Here is a 22,347-nt window from a genome sequence, read left to right on the forward strand (position 1 = left end):
TCTTTTGCTTTTATCTTCTCACAAATTTGAAAATATTTATTTGTTTAAGTGGCTACAGTAATAGGCTGAGTGATCTACACAAACGTCGTTGGCGTACGAGATAAGAAAATAACTATGTTAAAGCGCCTTTTTAGGGAGAAGCTTTTGTCTACAAGAAATAACTTCATGGACTTTTGATTGGTTTAGTTTCATCGGACAATATCGTAAATAGCTTGGACCTTCAGATATGAGTCATTTTATCATAAACGTATCACGTCATATGACAGAAATTTGACGGACGTTTCTGTATACCAGGACAAAGATCAGCGCTTGCGGCTGATTGAGAAAGTAAGAACAGAAAGCGTGCCGAGGAACTACCAGAGCAACGCGAAACCAGACTTGCTGCTAAAAGAGAAAGTGAAAAAAGAAGGCTTGCCGAGGAATCACAAGAACAGCAAGAAAACAGGCTTGCGGCTGATAGAGAAAGTAAGAAAAGAAAGTGTCCCGAGGAATCACAACAACAGCGTGAAATGAGGCTTGTGTCTCAAAGAGAAATCACCAAAAGAAAGCGTGCCGAGGAATCACAAGAGCAACCTGAAAATTTTCGCCTAGCATTCAATTACAGCCCAGTCATAGCTTGAGTAAATCTGTTCAAATCGGGACTATGTCTAAAATTTGTCCCTATTGCAAGGCCTTGAAATTTAACGGTGAAACAATGGGAATGTGTTGCGCCTCAGGAAAAGTTGAACTTCCTCTACTGGCTGCACCACCAGAGCCATTGAAGACTTTGCTTACTGGAACTACGTCAATCTAAGCGTTTTTTTTTATCACAGATCAAAAAATATAACTCATGTTTCCAAATAACGTCGTTTGGTGCCCAAATCGAAAATCCAGATCAATTTATGCCTACTTTCAAAGTAAAAGGGCAAATTTATTATAGAGCAGGGTCCCTACCACTCGTAAGTTAAAAATACCACATTTTTTCTAATTTTTCCTCTCCCTTCAGCCCCCCAGATGGTCGAATCACAGAAAACGACTTTGTCAAGCCAATTTGTGCAGATCCCTGACATGCCTACCAATTTTCATCGTTCTAGCACTTCCAGAAGCACCAAAATCGCCAAAGCAATGGACCCCCTAACTCCCCCAAAGAGAGCGGATCCGGAACACATGCGTCAATCACGTATCTACGACATTTACTTATTCTACCCACCAGGTTTCATTCCGATCTCTCCACTCTAAGTGTTTTCGAAGATTTACCCCCTCCAACTCCCCCCAATATCACCAGATCTGGTCGGTATTTAAAATAAAAGCTCTGAGACACGAGCTCCTTCTAAATATTAAATTTCATTAAGATCCGGTCACCCGTTCTTAAGTTAAAAATACCTCAATTTTTCTGAATTAACGCCCTCCCCCAAACTCCCCCAAAGAGATATTATCCGTTCCATTTATGTCAATCACGTATCTAGAACTTGTCCTTATTCTTCCCATCAAGTTTCATCCCGATATCTCCACTCTAAGCGTTTTTCAGGATTTCCAGTTTCCAAGACTTCTGTTTCCCCCTCCAACCCCCTATGTCCCCAGATCCGATTCGAATTGAAAACGAAGCATCTGAGACATAAAATCTTTCTATATATCACGTTTCATTAAGATCCGATCACCCATTCGTAAGATAAGATACCTCAATTTTTACGTTTTCCAAGTCTCCCGGTTTCCCCTCCAACTCCTCCTAATGTCACCAGATCTGGCCGGGATTTAGAATAAAAGCCTTGAAGCACAAGATCCTTCTAAATATCAAATTTCATTAAGATCTGATCACCCGTTCGTAAGTTACAAATACCTCATTTTTTCTAATTTTCAAATTCCCCCCCCCCCCTTCACACCAGCTCCCCCAAAGGAAGCGGATCTGGTCTGGCTATGTCACAGCCGCGTATCTTGGACTTGTGCTTATTCTTCCCACCAAGTTCCATCCTGATCTCTCCACTCTATGCCTTTTCCAAGATTTCCGGTTCCCCCCGCCCCAACTCCCCTCAATGATGCTTGATCCGGTCGGGATTAAAATAAGAGATCTGAGTTTAGAGGTCCTTCTAAATATGGAATTTCATTAAGATTCGATCACCCGTTCATAAGTTAAAAATACCTCATTTTTTTAATTTTTCCGAAATAACCGTCCCCCACTTCCCCCCAGATGGTCGAATCGGGGAAACGACTATTTCTAATTTAATCTGGTCTGGTCCTTGATACGGCTGCCAAATGTCATCGTCCTAGCTTATCTGGAAGTGCCTGAACTAGCAAAACTGGGACCGACCGACAGAATTTGCGATCGCTCTATGTCACTTGTGCCATAAAAATGGTCAGTCAGTCGAGTACCCAAAACAGTCTGCGACCGATGTTTTGGAATGCATTTAAATAAAACCTTCTCCGTCTTTCGGAGAACCCACTTTTAAGAGCCACTTGACCACCGTCATCCCAGTAGCTTCCCATGTTTTAATCTTTTTTGGCAGACTTATGAAACTTTATAATGGTTTGGCACACTCTCGAAATGTTCTGCCCATGTTTTCTTAACTCTTTCCTGGGATCTAGGAATTAACTTTAATCTTTATCCAGGATCCAGACCAACTCTTCCCTCTCAGTGTTTTAGCATGCTAATACAATATTTTACTATTTGCCGTTTTGGTTCTACACCTAGATATTCAGCTACTAATCAAAGGCATCCACCTCACCCCTCTTTAATTCATTCTCTTATTTCCTTTAACTCCTCTTACTTTCATATGATCTATAATTTAAATATTTCGCGTACATGCCCCGTCCCCTTTCTACTAAAATTAAAGTATTTCCACTAATATTCCTTGCTTTGTTTCTAACTTTTCTTCCTTGGTAATCATCTGCTATTTCACAAACTATTTTCCGAAAATTGATCCATATATCTTCTATATTGTCGCAACTTTAAACTCTTTAGTTCAACATTTAACCTTATAATTTTTCGGAAGGAAATTACCCTTCCAATATGTCCCCTTTAAATTAACCCTACACACTGCTAGATGGGGATCTTTACTTTGAACATCAATAATAGCACTCCTATAGACCCTAGTATCTCGTATCAGTCCTGTCAGTCTTCTGTTATGTCAGGTAGCATAATAGCATAATCGGAAGGTTGGCTGTCTTATCATCATTTGAGTACATTATTAACCTATGGGGTGTTTTGTGAGGAAATGCTGTAATGGTTTTAACTTTATTGTTATACCTACAAAATTGCAGAAGTATTTAACCGTCTATTATTTTCTTTTTCTAAACCAAATTTAAATAGGCCTGGAATCCATCTGTCCCTGTTTCTACCAACTTGGGTATTAAGATACCGTAATAAAAATTCCACATATCTACTTGATATCCCCACTCTCTGTTCCTCTAACTTTAAGTAAAATTTATCTAAGGCACTACTAAGCTATCTCCATCAGTCAGTTCATTAAAAGGTTATACTACTATGACTGATAACCTATACTTTTTAGTCATAAAATGAGTCACTACTATTCTATATGAATACCTTCCCAACCAAAGCAAGACTTAGCAGCGTCCTTATTTATCATGAACCCTATTCCTACTTTTTCGAACTTGGTGACTTTTAATCTTCTGACGAAGCCACCAGATGCTGCTACCATCCCTTTTTTTAGATGTCAGCACTGTTCACAGTAGAGCTACTTCTACGCACGAACCGCCACGCAAGCCGAGTGATATTTTCTTCTGTTTTTTTTTGTGTTAGTTTGTTATTTAGCATAGTGAAGCAACGCAAATTAGCTGTTAGCTACGATGTTGTTTAAATAAACCTCTCTCTCTCTCTCTCTCTCTCTCTCTCTCTCTCTCTCTCTCTCTCTCTCTCTCTCTCTCTCTCTCTCTCTCTCTCTCTCTCTCTTCCTTGCCTATACACGCCATTTTTCCTTCCTGAATATTTGAATTCCTTTCCGAAACTCCTGATAAGTCCAGTTTAAAAGGTCTGAACCCTTGAGTCAAAATATAAACACAAAAGTTGTTTTTTAACGTTTTAAAACTCAAAGTTACAGTTTTCATATTTTCTAAAACATTGAAATCACCATTGTGTCAGGAAAAAGTAATGATCCCAAACTAGCACAGGGAAGCGACTAACAAACTGAAGCGCTTATACCAGTTTAGAACCAACAGCATGAAGTCCCTGGGATTTCCTGTTTTAACTTCAAATTCAATAAAGCCACCTTGCGAAAACTACGATTTCTTTCTTAAATTCCTGACCTATTTAGTCCTTTTTATAGCCAGTCAACGTTGTCCCTTGTTTTCCAACCATTATTTCATTGTCCATTTTTGTTCATCTTTACGTCAGAAAGTTTTTCCATGGCCTTTGCTTTAGCAGTTTAGATTCAAACATTGTCTCATTTCATTTCTTAAGGCGTTACAGATAACAAATGCGTCTTTTCCAGTTTCCAACCACAGATCACTGTAAAAATTTTGTTTACATTCCAAAGTGCTTCTCACTGTCATTTTTTTCCTTGGCTTTTTCTTTAGCTCTTGCAATTCTTACTTTCACTTGCTTTCAAAGCACATTTATCTATGATTCATTTTCGTCAATCAACCCCTTTAACGTATTAAATGACCTTAAATTGGAATTGACGTCTTTGTAGAATTAGGTTTTTTGTTATTGGACCTTTAACTTTTGCCTTGGCTTGTCTTTTATGAAAAACATAATGCCGAAACTTGGCTGTATTTTTTTTTTTTAACAGAGGAGGATGCAGCGTCAGGTTCTATTTCATCGCTAGGAGCTTTTTTAAAATTTTGAATTTCGACTTTTGCCCTGGCTAGTCTTTTGTCATTATGAAATACAAATCGCTGAAACCTTATGTTTTAAACAAAGGCATGGTAAGCATTAATAACCTTATCCATGTGAAAGCCCCAAACCCAATTATCATAACTATCATTTTCAATTTTGGTAAGTTTTGACTCCACTGTCACTTATCTTCTTACCCCATTTTTCTTTCTTCTTCATTTTGAATTTTCATTATTTCAGACAATTTGCCAATATCCTTTGCTTTGGCTCCCTTATTAGTATAGTTTTAACGTAAAGCCTTTATTTTTTTTTTAACGAGGCTGGTGCACTATCAGGTTCTTGGCTAACGTCTTTTTAGACTTTAATGTCGTTATTTATAGCTTTTTCATTGCTTGAAGCTTTTATAAAATCTTAAACTTTGACTTTTGCCCCGGATTATCTTTCGTCATTATGAAATACATACCGCCAAAAATCTACTTTTTTTAACAAAGGCATGGTAAGCATTAATGACCTTATTCATCTCAAAATACCAAATCCCATCCATCCCAAACTCAATTATGATTAAGTAAAAAGAACAGGTTTTTTTAACAGAAAGTAAGGAGCGGCATTAAAACTTGAAACGAACAGAAATTACTCCTTATATGAAAGGGGCTGCTTACTCATCAACGCCCCGCTCTTTACGCTAAATTTTGACTCTTCTCTTAACTCTACTTTTTAAAACAGTATAAAAAATTAGCGTAAAGAGCGTTGATGAGGAAGCAGCTCCTTTCGTATACGACGTAATTTCTGTTCGTTTTAAGTTTTAATGCCGCTCCTTACTTTCCGTTAAAAAAACTTGTTTTTCTTTAATTTAATTTCAGAACGTTTTTGAATGAATGCATGTTTTGATTTTGGCTCTCCGCAGATGAATAATTAAAACGAAATTTGCATATTTATTTTTTGGCTAAATGGCTTTTTCATAGTTATGTTCGAATAATTTTGAGAAAAAAAGGAGCGAAGGAGTTGCCCTCCGATTTTTCGGTTACTTTAAAAGGTAACTAGAACTTCTAATTTTTACGAATGTTTTTATCAGTAAAAGATGTACGTAACTTACAAATTAGCTTACGTAACGACCTTCTGTGTTTTAATCTTTTTATTACGTATATGAGGGGGTTCACCCCCTCATCAGTACCTCGCTCTTTACACTAAAGCTTAAATTTTGTCCCGATTCCATGATAATGACCCCTGAATCACAAAAGCCGTAGAATAAATAGTTGAAATTACTCAAAATACTTTGGTGTAAAGTGCGTGGTATTAAGAGGAGGTAAGCCCATCATATGCGTAATAATTTCTCTTCGTTTTCAGTTTTAATGCTTCTCCTTACTTTCTGATGAAAAAAATTTTTCATGTCTATTTTTTCATTGTTTTTTTTTTAAATAATGCTAGAAAATCCTGTGCTCCCTTCATAAAAAAATTCGTCCCCCATGGTAAATTCGTCCAAGGAAAGTTCCCCCAATATATCCCCCTCTTCTCAACCCCCCCCCCCCCCCCCGCCCCAACCTAAAAATCCTCCTGGAAACGTCTGTATACTTCCGAATAACCATTACTATATGTGAGCACTGGTCAAAGTTTGTAACTTGTAGCCCCTTCCATGGGGACTGTGGGGGAGTAAGTCGTCCCCAAAGACATATTTATAAGGTTTTTGACTATACTGAATAAAATGGCTATCTCAAAATTTTAATCCGGTGACTTTGGGAAAGTAATTAGTGTGGGAGGGGTCCTAGGTGCCCTCCAATTTTTTTGACCACTTAAAAAGGGCACTAGAACTTTTTATTTCTGTTAGAAAGAGCCCTCTCGCAATATACTAGGGACACTGGGTCGATACGATCACCCCTGGATAAAAATAAAAAAACAAAAAACAAACAAATAAACCCACATCCGTGATCTGCCTTCTGGTAAAAAATACGAAGTTCCACATTTTTGTAGATAGGAGCTTGAAACTTTTACAATGGGTTTCTCTGATATGCTGAATCTGATGGTGTGATTTCTGTTAAGATTCTATGATTTTAGGGGTTGTTTCCCCCTATTTTCTAAAATAAGGCAAATTTTCTCAGGCTCAAAACTTTTGATGGGTAAAACTAAACTTGATGAAACTTATATATTTGGAATCAGCATTAAAATGCAATTCTTTTAATGTAGCTATTAATATAAAAATTCCATTTTTTTAGTTTTGGTTACTATTGAGCCGGGTCGCTCTTTACTACAGTTCGTTACCACGAACTGTTTGATAACTACCATTTTCAATTTTGGGAAATTTTGACTCCAATGTAGCTTATTTTCTAACCCATTTTTCTTTCTTCTTCATTTTGAATTTTCACTACTTCAAACAATTTGCCAAAAAACACCGATTGTTTACTAAGCTTCAACCTTTTGGTTTTCTATTTTGGTTATATATATATATATATATATATATATATATATATATATATATATATATATATATATATATATATCTATATATATATATATATAAAAATAAGTTGTCTGTCTGTGTGTCTGTCTGTCTGTCAGGTGACGTCATGTTTCTGTGTTGATTGACGTCATGAAGTTAGTTGTCGTCATTTTTGCAATAGCGGTGACGTCATTCAAGATATTTAAGACATGTTAGTTGTCGTCATTTTTGCAATGACGGTGACGTCATTCAAGATATTTAAGACATATGTTCACGTACAAATCTATTAATGTTTAAGTTTAAAATGACTGATGAACTTACAATGGCAAAAGCCGATGAAGATGCTCAAAGAGTCTATGCCAAAAAACTTGCTGCTGATAGAGAAAGTCAGAAAAGAAAGCGTGCCGAGGAATCAAAAGAACAGCAAGGAAACAGGCTTGAGGCTGATAGAGAAAGAAAGAACAGAACGCGTGCCGAGGAATCAAAAGAACAGCAAGGAAACAGGCTTGAGGCTGATAGAGAAAGAAAGAACAGAAAGCGTGCCGAGGAATCAAAAGAACAGCAAGGAAACAGGCTTGAGGCTGATAGAGAAAGAAAGAACAGAAAGCGTGCCGAGGAACTACCAGAGCAACGCGGAAGCAGACTTGCTACTAAAAGAGAAAGTGAAAAAAGAAGGCGTGCCGAGGAATTACAAGAACAGCAAGAAATCAGGCTTGCTGCTGATAGAGAAAGTAAGAAAAGAAAGCGTGCCGAGGAATCACAAGAACAGCAAGAAATCAGGCTTGCTGCTGATAGAGAAAGTAAGAAAAGAAAGCGTGCCGAGGAATCAGAGCAACCTGAAAGTTATCGCCTGGCATTCAGGTACAACCCAGTCGATGATTATAGCTTGAGTAGATGTGTTCAAATCGGGACAATGTCTAAAATTTGTCCCTATTGCAAGGCCTTGAAATTCAATGGTGAAACAATGGGAATGTGTTGCGCCTCAGGAAAAGTTAAACTTCCTCTATTGGCTGCACCACCAGAGCCATAAAAGACTTTCCTTACTGGAACTACGTCAGAATCTAAGCGTTTTTGGTCACAAATCAGAAAATACAACTCATTTTTCCAAATGACGTCGTTTGGAGCCCAAATCTAAAATCCAGATCAATTTATGTCTACTTTCAAAGTAAAAGGGCAAATTTATCATAGAGCAGGGTCCCTTCTACCATTCTCAGGCGAGAATCATAAATTTTTACAATTGTACTTCATCAGTGATAGAAATTCTGAATTCTGAAATTCTGAATGCACGTTGCGAAATTTCTCCCAACGTTGAAAGGACAATCGTTTCCCAATTGCAACATCTTTTCCACGAAAATAATAATTTAGTGCGTCTGTTCAAAACAGCCATCGATTTGATGCCTACTGATACGCATAAAATTGTTATTTCCGCTGACAAAACGCCTCCTGGCCAACATGTGCGTAGATACAATGCTCCAACTATCGACGAAGTGGCAATCGTTATGGTCGGTGATCAGTTTTTACCTCTAGATATTATTCTTCATAAGCGAAACGCTCAATTGTTAAGAATTGCTGAAACTCGTCGATGCTACGATGCCCTACAATATCCTATCATTTTTTGGGATGGAGCCGACGGCTATCACTTTAATATTAAATTGATGAATCCAGCCACTAACAAAGAAATGAATAAGAAATGCAGTGCAATGCATTATTATTCCTATAGACTAATGATTCGGCAGGATGAAGAAAATTATATTTTAAAATGCCGTGAATTGTTTCACCAATTTGTCGTTGATATGTATGCTAAAATTGAATCAGAACGTTTGCTATATATCCGCCTGAATCAGACCAAGCTCCACTCTGAACAATACATTCATTTGCGAGATGCAGTTATAAATGACGGTAATACCACAAACGTTGGAAGATTAACAATTTTACCTTCGTCATATGCTGGCAGTCCCCGTCATATGCATGAATATGCTCAAGATGCTATTGTGTATGTTCGTCTCTGCGAAACGTCAACCCCAAGTCAAATTCGTGCATTGTTTGGCATCATTTTAACAACTTGCTCTCCATCAGCTCCTACAGAGTTATGGGAAAAATATAAGTCAAAAATGTCCGAAGATATACTCCATCGAAAACAGTTAGAGACGTCAGATATGACTTTTGATTTTACATCAGAAATTTATAACTACACTTTAGTTATTATAGAAGATTTGTGCGTACGTATGGCAAACAAACCTCTTCAGGGTTTGGGAATGCCTTCACCTAACCGTATCGCTGCTGTTTCGACATGTGTAGAATTGGATCGTGAACAAAGTTACAGTACGAGTGATCTATTGTCGTATGTACAAAATAACATTTCCAAGTTAACGTCGGAACAAAAAGACATTTATGATACGATAATGCATTGTGTCGATAACAACGTTGGAGGAATTTTCTTTTTTGATGCGCCAGGAGGTACTGGTAAAACATTTTTGATAAAACTGATTCGGGCATCAATTCGATAAAAAAATGATATAGCGTTGGCAATTGCGTCGTCCGGAATAGCCGCAACATTGCTGCCTGGTGGAAGAACTGCTCATTCCGCTTTGAAATTGCCTCTGAATTTGCATTCTACAGAAACTCCCACGTGCAATATTTCCAAATCATCTGGGATGGGTAAAGTATTGCAGCAATGCAAACTTATTATTTGGGATGAGTGCACAATGGCACACAAAAAATCGCTCGAGGCTCTGGATCAATGCTTGAAAGATTTGAGAGAGAAGTCGAAACCCTTTGGCAGCACATTAATATTGCTTACGGGAGATTTCAGGCAAACATTACCTATAATACCTAGATCAACTCCTGCAGACGAAATGAATGCTTGCCTGAAAAATTCTAATTTATGGGCACACGTAAAAATATTAAAATTAACTACAAATATGCGTGTCCGATTGCAAAACGATGACTCTGGTCAAACATTTTCAGATCAATTGCTGACAATTGGAAACGGAAAGCTCCCAGTAGACTCAATTTCAGGACGTATACAACTACCTGCTGATTTCTGTAATTTAGTGACGTCCAAAAATGAATTGATTGAAAAAGTATTTCCGAATATTCTAAAAAATTATAAAAATAATAAATGGCTAAGTGAAAGAGCGATTCTCGCACCCAAAAATATAGACGTCCACGAAATCAACAATATTGTTTTGACCAAGATTCGAGACCAGGCAGTCCTTTACAAGTCAGTCGACACAGTTTTGGAACCAAATGAAGCGGTTAATTATCCATCTGAATTTTTAAATTCCATAGATGTTTCAGGGTTTCCACCACACGTGCTACAACTAAAAATAGGCGTACCAATAATACTTTTAAGAAATATAAACACACCAAAGCTTTGCAATGGCACTCGACTCGCCGTAAAAAAAAACAATGGAAAACCTAATAGAGGCCACAATCTTGACAGGGCCTTTTGAGGGTGAGGCTGTTCTTATTCCTCGCATTCCCATGATTCCAACGGATCTGCCTTTTCAATTTAAAAGATTGCAATTCCCAATTCGATTAGCATTTGCAATCACCATTAACAAAGCTCAAGGTCAATCATTAGAAAAATGCGGTATAGATCTTAATACTGATTGTTTTTCCCATGGACAATTGTACGTTGCATGTTCGAGGGTCGGTAAACCTGACAATCTATTTATATGCAGCAACAATTGGACAGCGAAGAATGTTGTATATTCGCAAGTTTTACGCAGTTAATTTGTATTGTATCTATCTATCTATCTATCTATATAAAAACGAGTTGTGTGTATGCATGTTTGTTTGTTTGTAAAAAGAGCGTTTGCATATGATGTCATTATTAGTACATACGGCTTTGTATATGCAGAGACAATGGGAAAGCCAAGAATGTTGTATATTCGCAATTTTTACGTAGTTTAACTCCTGCAGACGAAATGAATGCTTGCCTAAAAAATTCTAATTTATGGGCACACGTAAAAATATTAAAATTAACTACAAATATGCGTGTCCGATTGCAAAACGATGACTCTGGTCAAACAGTAGACTCAATTTCAGGACGTATACAACTACCTGCTGATTTCTGTAATTTAGTGACGTCCAAAAATGAATTGATTGAAAAAGTATTTCCGAATATTCTAAAAAATTATAAAAATAATAAATGGCTAAGTGAAAGAGCGATTCTCGCACCCAAAAATATAGACGTCCACGAAATCAACAATATTGTTTTGCCCAAGATTCGAGACCAGGCAGTCCTTTACAAGTCAGTCGACACAGTTTTGGAACCAAATGAAGCGGTTAATTATCCATCGGAATTTTTTAAATTCCATAGATCCTTCAGGGTTTCCTACCACACGTGCTACAACTAAAAATAGACGTACCAATAATACTTTTAAGAAATATCAACCCACCAAAGCTTTGCAATGGCACGCAACTTGCCGTAAAAAAAACAATGGAAAACCTAATAGAGGCCACAATCTTGACAGGGCCTTATGAGGGTGAGGCTGTTCTTATTCCTCGCGTTCCCATGATTCCAACGAATTTGCCTTTTCAATTTAAAAGATTGCAATTCCAAATTCGATTAGTATTTGCAATCACCATTAACAAAGCTCAAGGTCAATCATTAGAAAAATGTGGTATAGATCTTAATACTGATTGTTTTTCCCATGGACAATTTTAAGTTGCATGTTCGAGGGTCGGTAAACCTGACAATGTATTTATATGCAGCGACAATTGGACAGCGAAGAATGTTGTATATTCCCAAGTTTTACGCAGTTAATTTGTATTGTATCTATCTATCTATCTATCTATATAAAAACAAGTTGTGTGGATGCATGTTTGTTTGTTTGTAAAAAGAGCGTTTGCATATGACGTCATTATTAGTACATACGGCTTTGTATATAAACAGACAATGGGAAAGCCAAGAATGTTGTTTATTCGCAATTTTTACGTAGTTTGAAACACATATATAAATCTATCTATATTCACAGGTGGGACACAGGGACACAACTAGAATGGCGCATAACTAATATGGCACGTAACGACTTACGCGCGCGGGGGGGCTTGGGGGGGCTTGAAGCGCCCCACCAACTAGGTGTTGGGGTGGCGCGAAGCGCCATCCCAACAGCTAGTATATATATATATATATATATATATATATATATATATATATATATATATATATATATATATATATATATATATATATATATATATATATATATATATATATATATATATATATATATATATATATATATATATATAAAAATAAGTTGTCTGTGTGTGGATCTTTGGATCAGGTGACGTCATGTTTCGGCTGACGTCATGAAATTAGTTGCCATCATTTTTGCTTTGAAGGTGACGTCATTCAAGTTATATAAGACATATGTTCGCGTAGAATTCTATTAATGTTTAAGTTTACAATGACTGATGAAGATGCTCAAAGAGTCTATGCCAAAAAACTTGCTGCTGATAGTTCCTCGGCTCGCTTTCTTTTCTGACTTTCTCTATCAGCAGCAAGTTTTTTGGCATAGACTCTTTGAGCATCTTCATCAGTCATTGTAAACTTAAACATTAATAGATTTCTACGTGAACATATGTCTTATATAACTTGAATGACGTTACCATCAAAGCAAAAATGACGGCAACTAATTTCATGACTTAATTTCAGAACTTAATTTTTGTGTTGACTGACGTCATGAAATTAGTTGTCGTCATTTTTGTTATGACGATGCTTAGTATATTGTAAAACACATTAATTTGGTTAATAATATACCATTTAAAACACCATAATGAACATGCTGGAGTAGTCACTCGGTGAGAGAGGGTTTCAGAACGGGGAATGAAGGTCCCAGGTTCAAATCCTGGTTAGGCTAAAAAAGGTAAAAATCTAAAAACTAAAAAAAAAACTGAAAAAACTAAAAAAGGCAAAAACTACAAAAAAAAACTAAAAACTAATAAAAAAAAATTAAGAATAAAAATAAAAAAAATAAAAAAGATAAAAACTAAAAAAAAGTAAAAAGAAAAAACGAAAAAAAACTAAAAAAGCTAAAAAAAAAGGTAAAAACCAATAAAAAACTGAAAAGAAAAAAAGGAATAAAACTAAAAAAATTTTCATCTAAAAAACTAAAAAAAACTAAAAAAGGTAAAAACTAAAAGAACTAAAAAGAAAAAAAACTAAAAAAAGGAAAAAAACTGAAAAATAAAGGAGAAAAAGAAAACTAAAAAAATATAAATAAAAATAAAGAAACTAAAAAGATAAAAGAAAAAAACTAAAAAACCTAAAAAAAGGTCAAAACCAATAAAAAAAAAACTAAAAGGAAAAAAAGGGAAAAAATTAAAAATTTGCGCGTAAGTCGTTACGCGCCATAATAGTTACGCGCCATTGTAGTTGTGTCCCTATGTCCCACCTGTGAATATAGATAGATATATATATATATATATATATATATATATATATATATATATATATATATATATATATATATATATATATATATATATATATATATATATATATATATATATATATATTTATATATATATATATTTATATATATATATATATATATATATATATATATATATATATATATATATATATATATATATATATATATATATATATATATATATATATATATATATATATATATATATATATATATATATATGGTTTTAACTACGTAAAACTGGCGAATATACAACATTCTTTGCTGTCCCATTGTCTTTGCATATAAATAGATTGTCAGGTTTACCGACTCTTGAACATGCAACATATAATGGTCCATGGGAAAACAATCTGTATTCAGATCTATACCTCATGATTCTAATGATTGCCCTTGAGCTCCGGTGTCCCGGTCGTCATTTATATCCCCCTGTTTCCCCCGGTGTCCCCGTTGTAGTTGTGTCCCTGTGTCCCGGTCGTCATTTATATTCCCTGTGTCCCGGTCGTCATTTGTATCCCGGTGTCCCGGTCTGTATATACATTCGTTTTTTAGTTTTGTTTTTCTCCTTTATTTTTTTCCTTTTTTTTTCTTTTTTAGTTTATTTAGATTTTTAGATTTTTTAGTTTTTTTATTAGTTTTTAGTTTTTTTTTCTTTTTAGTTTTTTTGTAGTTTTTACCTTCTTTTTAGTTTTGTTAGTTTTTTTTTTTTACTTATGTCCTGGTCGTCATTTATACTCCCTGTGTCCCGGTGCTTTGTTGATTGCTAATCGAACATTCCTTTTGTCCTGGTCGCTTTCTCTTTGAGTGTCGTCATTTATTTTTTTCTTTTTTAGTTCTTTTAGTTTTTACCGTTTTTAGTTTTTTTTAGTTTTTTAGATGAAAATTTTTTTTAGTTTTTTCCTTTTTTCTTTTTAGTTTTTTATTGGTTTTTACCTTTATTTTAGCTTATTTTTCAGTTTTTTCCTTTTTATTAGTTTTTTTTTATTTTTTATTTTTTTTAGTTTTTTACCTTTTTTAGTTTTTTTATTTTTTTTAGTTTTTTAGCTTTTTTACTTTTTTTATTAGTTTTTAGTTTTTTTTGTAGTTTTTGCCTTTTTTTAGTTTTTTCAGTTTTTTTTTTAGTTTTTTATTGGTTTTTACCTTTATTTTAGCTTATTTTTCAGTTTTTTCCTTTTTTTTAGTTTTTTTTAGTTTTTAGTTTTTTTAGTTTTTTACCTTTTTTTAGTTTTTTTAGTTTTTTTAGTTTTTTAGCTTTTTTATTTTTTTTATTAGTTTTTAGTTTTTTTTGTAGTTTTTGCCTTTTTTTAGTTTTTTTAGTTTTTTAGCTTTTTTATTAGTTTTTAGTTTTTTTTGTAGTTTTTGCCTTTTTTTAGTTTTTTCTTTTTAGTTTTTTTGTAGATTTTACCTTCTTTTTAGTTTTGTTAGTTTTTTTTTTTACTTATGTCCTGGTCGTCATTTATACTCCCTGTGTCCCGGTGCTTTGTTGATTGCTAATCGAACATTCCTTTTGTCCTGGTCGCTTTCTCTTTGAGTGTCGTCATTTATTTTTTTCTTTTTTAGTTCTGTTAGTTTTTACCTTTTTAAGTTTTTTTTAGTTTTTTAGATGAAAATTTTTTTTAGTTTTTTCCTTTTTTTCTTTTTAGTTTTTTATTGGTTTTTACCTTTATTTTAGCTTATTTTTCAGTTTTTTCCTTTTTTTTAGTTTTTTTTTATTTTTTATTTTTTTTACTTTTTTACCTTTTTTTAGTTTTTTTAGTTTTTTTAGTTTTTTAGCTTTTTTACTTTTTTTATTAGTTTTTAGTTTTTTTTGTAGTTTTTGCCTTTTTTTTAGTTTTTTCAGTTTTTTTTTTAGTTTTTTATTGGTTTTTACCTTTATTTTAGCTTATTTTTCAGTTTTTTCCTTTTTTTAGTTTTTTTTAGTTTTTAGTTTTTTTAGTTTTTTACCTTTTTTTAGTTTTTTTTAGTTTTTTAGCTTTTTTATTTTTTTTATTAGTATTTAGTTTTTTTTGTAGTTTTTGCCTTTTTTTAGTTTTTTTAGTTTTTTAGCTTTTTTATTAGTTTTTAGTTTTTTTGTAGTTTTTGCCTTTTTTTAGTTTTTTTAGTTTTTTAGCTTTTTTATTTTTTTTATTAGTTTTTAGTTTTTTTTTGTAGTTTTTGCCTTTTTTTAGTTTTTTCAGTTTTGACGTCACCTGATCCAGTTTTTTCAGGTGACGTCACCTGATCCACAGATCCACACACAGACAACTTATTTTTATATATATAGATATATATATATATCTATCTATATTCACAGGTGGGACATAGGGACACAACTACAATGGCGCGTAACTAATATGGCGCGTAACGACTTACGCGCGCGGGGGGGCTTGGGGGGGGGCGCGAAGCGCCCCCACCAACTAGGTGTTGGGGTGCACCCCAACAGCTAGTATATATATATATATATAACGCCAGGTCCCGGAACTCGGCACGTGGTAGGCTTCTATAAATGGATTCTCATTGTCACTTTTCTTCTAACTTGACTTGAGCTTCTTCTTTGTCTCACGATGGTATCACAGGTTCGTTATAACCTCACTGAGAATAATATGAATTCTTCTTTAAATTCTTGACCTTCTTAGATCATTTTTGCGACTCTAAAAATATCACAGTTAGTTGGTTGGTTCTTCTTTCCACACTTTCACACAATTGTTGGGGCTTCTTTCCACACTTCGCTATAATATGTTCGTTAATTTTCAGCTGGTAGCAGTGCTTTTAAAATACTTTGTCTTTTCACATGACAAAATACCACGTATAGCATTCCATGAATCAAAACTGGCGAACTAAGGTCGACGCCAACAAATTCATAAGTTTGCCCATGCAACTTATGTATAGTCATGGCAAATACGGGGTCGAAGTGGACATTGATGTCGTTGAACTTTACATCCAAGTTGACCTTTATTAAAGTCCACTTTAACTCTAGAAATGTGAACATTTTTTCCTGTTATTTCCCCAGTAGCCTAATGTTATTCGCCTTTATTATGTTGTTGCAAAATTAGGTAAAAATATGCGGGTCCCATTACACATCCCTTCTAAAGCATCTAAGTTACGTAAAAGCATAACTATCGTATTTTACTTAATTTTTAAGTCATGTGGTGATAATTCTGCACTTTGTAATGCAATGTAATGAATTCCAGGGCATAACTGCTGCTGACGGCTCGACTGCCATTATTTTGGTTTTTGCCAGTTTATATTAAGCCCAACTTTTGTAGCTGCTTCTTGCAGGACATTCAAAGCGTCTATTAGCTGTTGCATGGAGTCAGTAGCAAGCGCAAGGTCACACTTTACGCTAAAATTTGACTTTTAGTTCCAATCATTTAAGAATTATTCCTGAAATACATGTCCCTTTTAATTAGAATAATAAACTTTTTTAAGTTCTAAAGAATTTGTAGGGGGTCAAGTCATTCTCAAAGCTAAAACTTTTGACTGTGCTGAAAAAATGGCTATGCCCTCATGTATTTTAGGTCACTCAGGAAGGACACAGGAACTTTTGGTTTCCAATCAAATGATCCCTGTACCGATCTTCTAGAACCAATAGTTCAATAGAAATAAACAAAAAATAAAAACAAAAACGCGTCCTTGATCTTGCTTCTGGCAGAAAAATTCAACATTTTACATTTTTGTGCGTAGAAGGTTGAAACCTCTACAGTAGGGTTCTCTGATGTGCTGAATTTGATGGTGTGATCCTAATTAATAGTGTTTGATTTTTAGAAATGTTCCCCCCTTTTTTAAAATAGGGCAAATCCTCTTAGGCTCGTAAAGTTTGATGGGTAACATAAAAATTTCATGAATACTGTATATTTGGAATAAACATCACAACTTCATTCTTTGATATATCCATTGTCATTAAGACTCTTTTTCTTAGAGTTTCGGTTACTACTGAGCTGCAATGCTCCTTACTTACAGTTAATTACCACGAACTGCTCGAGATTTTCGAGAGAATCTTAGCGGTTGCAAATAAAACACAATAAAATTGAAATAGTCGATTGGCTTGAAAAGCGAGTATTAGAGACAGTGTAGCTGATAATTTATGATGCTGATTATGCATAGTGATGCATATAAGATACAGTGATGCTGACGAAGAAAATAATAATATTTAAACTCAAAAATGGATATGCAGTAAAACTTAAACCAATTCTTGTACTAGAATGCAATATAGCAACAAATAATGAAAAATTATATAGAACCAGAACTATTTGGTGACGTTACTCATTTAATAAAATAAACATGTCCATCGAGCTAAAATTATTATGGTGAAGTTTTCTTACAAACAACAATCTGAAAAGTTAAGAACAGAAAAGCAGAAAATAAGTGTGGAAGCTTAGAAAATATAAGTGTTTCAATGTCTAATGTCTAATGTCTTTGGCAGTTCTTTCAGACTTCATTTTTACACGTTTTGCCAGCAAAACCGAACTTACAAATACACTTTCCATTAGTGATGTCGCAGGATTCTGTTCCAAATGGGCTGCAATTACATTCCTGCAAACAATGGTGTCCGTAGCGACCGATAGGACAATCTATAAAATTATGCAAGGATCAACAAGTTTTTGAAAACTTAGAAAATATAATGAAGATTAAAACAGAACAAAATTTTACAAACAATAGATATAAAAACATGTAGACATACCGTATCAAAACTATTACGATTGTGGGAGGATAACTTTCCTGCTTCCCGGGACCTTGTTCATATGATCACTCTTAACTATAGATTGACAGAAGCTTGTCCCTCGTAGATAAGTTATTCTGCGATTAAACCGTATTCTGCCTTCTGGTACGTATTCTGGTACGTATTCTGTAGATATGTTATTTGTGATTTCACAGAAAAAATGATAAGAAAAACAAGGAATCAAAAGCAGACAACAAAATAAACTAATAAACAGCTAAATCACATATTTAAAAGTAAAGGAAAATAAATAAACACTAACTATAAATCCCTTTTATTTGTACGAGTTAAAAACCTGTTTAAAAATAGCCCGAACATTCTTATTTATTCTCTTTAAACGAGCAGCGGTGTATATATGTATTTATATATATATATATTTTTTTCGTTGAAAACATCTCCGCATTTTTTTTTTTTTTTTTTTGAAAATTGGCACCCTGGATTTTCAAGCCTGAAAATCATGAGCTAAGTAGGTCACAAGTTTGATAAAATTCTGTTTAGAACCTTTTTTGAAAAAAAAATTGTATATATGACGTCATACTTCTGAGCATATTTCAAGCACATCACTTACATCATCCACCCATGATTGGTTGTATCGTTTTTAGTACCTATGACACATTGAAAATGCATTACAAAATATGAAAAATGACTCTGAACAGCTAAAAATAGCGGCATAGAACAAGGAATAGCAAAATCTCCAATGGAATTGCAAAGGAGCACGTTGCACAACGAGAAAGGCTGTTAGAAAACAAAACAAAATTACAACGGAAAAAGGAACGTGTTAGGTTAACGCGTGTGAGTCTTAGAAGGATGAACGGGAAAGGCGAATTAGTTCTTTGTATGTATGACACTTGCAAAATTACACAGGATGACAAATGACTGTGAACAGCTAAAGTAAAAGGCAAAGCACAACAAACAATAAGAATCACATTAAATTGCAAACAAAAATGTAACTTAAAAGTAATGGATAATACTATAATTATGTTATTGTGTAATTTTTATATATCAGAAGTTACAATAAAATAAAGAGCGTGTTATTTTAGTGTCTGTTGCGGATAAACAGGAAGAAGAAATTGAATTCATGTCAGAATTTCTAATGCAGAATTTAGGTATTTCAGAGAGCATAGGCATTGTAACATTCCTGGTTGCTACTGAATGATATAGTAACGCAAATAAAACAAAAATATAACGACTGAGGATAAGGTGGGAAAGAATTGATTTTGTTATCTATGACATTATGCTAAATTACAAATGATTTTGAATGAATCCGAACAGCTAAAGCAAAAGGCATGGACAAATTTCAGAGATAATGATTCAAGAAAATGAAGTTCAGTATGATACTTGGCTAGAAAACATGCGGCAATAAGCATAAATCACATCAACCTAGCTCATGGAAAAGGAAAGGAAGCAAAAGCACGAGCTCAAACTACAGAAGGAATGATCTTCTCTAAGTGCCTAGATAGCTTTTTGCAATGACTCTGTTTGACAACGGCATAAATTTTCTGCAAAGAAATAGGTGAATTCAAAAGGCTGGGCTTATGCTCAAGAAGTGTACCGTTGAACATATATTTGGACAATGCGGCAGCTGGTGGAAAAGACAAAAGGATTTCGTAGAAAAGATTACAAAGCCTTTGTGGACTTTAACGCTGCCTTTGATTCGGCCGACCGTAAATCTTTAGGGCTTATAGTCTACTCCCTCACACTGCCAGCAATATATTGCCTACTCCTTGAAATTTTGTATGAGGAAACCGAGAGCTATTCACGTGAATGAGAAGTGAAGCACGTCATTTACCATTAAGGCCAGTGTGTGACGAGGGTCTGCTGTGACCCTAGAATTGTTTAATTTTGTGTTAGACCACGTAATCACTAAAACAACCAATCGATTGCCATTTGTCCTACAGTTTGGAGATCGAGAACTGACCCCGGTGAACTTCGCAGACGACCTTGCGCTCGTTACTGACTGCATACAACAGCTAATAGATGCTTTGACTGTCTTGCAGCAAAAAGCTGCAGTAGTTGGCCTTAAAAAATGGCAAAACAAAGGTAACGGCAGTCAGACTACGAGGCCCAATTAGGCGCAGGATATTCATCACAATTTGTAGAGCCCACGTTTAAGTTGTTACTAACTTCGTCTAGCTTGGCTCTATGATTTTAAATGATAATCCGTAATGGAACTGATCAGCCGAATTACAAAAGCCTCCTCTATCGTTGGAAGCCTCAATACCCTTTAGAGATCGTACCATATTTCTAGGCGCACTAAGGTGCGTATATATAACCCATCGTACGCTCAGTTCTGCTCTACTTGGCTGAGGCAAGGCCCCTCAAATCCACCATCTTGAGAACGATAGACCCCTGCCATTCAAAACAACTCCGTCAAATACTGCAGATTCAATGGGATAATTTTGCGAGTAATGAAAGACTGCTTGCTTTTACTCACCAAGTTCCATTCTCATCTCAAATTGCCTACCAAACTCTCAGATGGTTTGGGCATCTCCTTCAGATGTCATTGACAGCCCTACTAGAATCCTTTATGACTTTGAATCCACTTCCCATGGTTGATCACCACGAGGGGTAGACCTCAGCCAGGTGACAATACAACCTACAAAAGTTTCTCAACATGACTGAATTTGCTACTGAAGAAGTCCCCCTCTTAGCAGCAAAACAGTTCCTCCAGAGGAGCAACGTTGTCACATTCATTATGCCATATATCATGTGACAGGAGCCTTGAATCAAGTAACTCAAGATTGCTTTCACTGGAAATCAGTGTTTTAGTTTTATTCAATTGCCCAGAAATTCCATAAGACTCACTAATAAAAAATGGTACAAATTGTCCAGATTGATTGATTTTTGCTCAAATAGAAACAATGGCACATAGGAAATATAGTCATAAGTCAGATCTTTTTATTATAACTGATATGCTAACTAGAAATAAACTACCTTAATTAAGTGTCGTAAAAAAAAACGTTAATAAAAATTGTTTGGACCTAAGATATTTCTCATAGTACAATAAATATAATACGGCTATAAATGAAATTAAATGAAAAATAACTCACGGAATTCACAAGTTGGTCCGTAGAAACCAGGCTTACAGTGACAGGACCCTATTTTTGGGTCACAAACTGCACTGTTTTGGCATTTGCATTTCTGGATGCAGTTTGGTCCATATGTTCCCTCTGGACAAACTAGAAAAAAGCTATTTAAAATTTCTTAATAATTAAATAGAATTACTATTATAATTTATTTGAAATTTTACTGTAGAAAAATATGATAGAAATAATGTAATAAAAATAAAATAATTATAAAATTATAGATAATAATAAAGACTATAAAATTAAAAATTTTTATAAAATAACTATAAAAAAATAAAAAATGAAATGAATATAAAAATGAATTGAAATATACAAGAAATCATACTCCTCCAGGAGTTCGACAGCGCGGACGACTGAAGGCTACCCTTAATCGATGCCTAGAAAAAGACGCAGCGATCTCAAGAACATCTCTTGATGTACTTTGGCCGAAGACACTGGAGAGGTCATCGTGGAGAGGCATCGCTGTCCCCTTATGTGCCGACCAGCGTGGGAAGTCGTAAGTCTAAGTAATTGACACACAAAATATTATCTGGTAAAAAATTCTGAAAACAAGCTTCTTTTGGTGTAAATTACGAGTATTTAAAACTATAGTTTTCTAAACTTCAAAGGCGATTATATATCTCTAAGAAATCATATTGACATTCCTCAGTTCAAGTTTTATTTTGAGAATGGATCAGTTCAATGTATTTGTGCACAATCTTTTTTTTTAAGAGTTTGCACGGTCTGTATGAGCCTAGGCAGCATATGATTAAACAAATTTCCACGAAACGGCACGGCGGAAAACACCTGTTCCTGCCGCAAGTACAAATACCAGTGAGTGGTGGGAGAGTGAGAGTTTTGACTGTTTCTACAAATTTTTCTTGATATTTTGAATAATCAGTCTAGTTTTACCAGTCTGATGTTCAGTAGACTGCGTCAACACT

The 22,347-nt window shown here is 34.6% G+C and overlaps 1 protein-coding gene across 6 annotated transcripts in view; it reads right to left on the bottom strand.

The window, feature by feature from the left end:
• Positions 1 to 17,868: 17,868 nt before the first annotated feature.
• Positions 17,869 to 22,347, bottom strand: part of LOC136040303 (multiple epidermal growth factor-like domains protein 6) — an 88,757-nt gene continuing 84,278 nt past the window's right edge. For all 6 annotated transcript variants that reach the window (XM_065724575.1, XM_065724570.1, XM_065724566.1 and 3 more), the window contains 2 exons: positions 21,389 to 21,517; positions 17,869 to 18,192 (listed from right to left, as the gene is read on the bottom strand). In XM_065724575.1, coding sequence (XP_065580647.1) covers positions 18,050 to 18,192; positions 21,389 to 21,517 — 272 coding nt within the window. In that variant the 3' untranslated portion in view covers positions 17,869 to 18,049. The remainder of the gene's footprint in view (positions 18,193 to 21,388; positions 21,518 to 22,347) is intronic.

The sequence above is a fragment of the Artemia franciscana genome, chromosome 2 (assembly GCF_032884065.1).
Source record: "Artemia franciscana chromosome 2, ASM3288406v1, whole genome shotgun sequence".
Lineage (NCBI taxonomy): Eukaryota > Metazoa > Arthropoda > Branchiopoda > Anostraca > Artemiidae > Artemia > Artemia franciscana.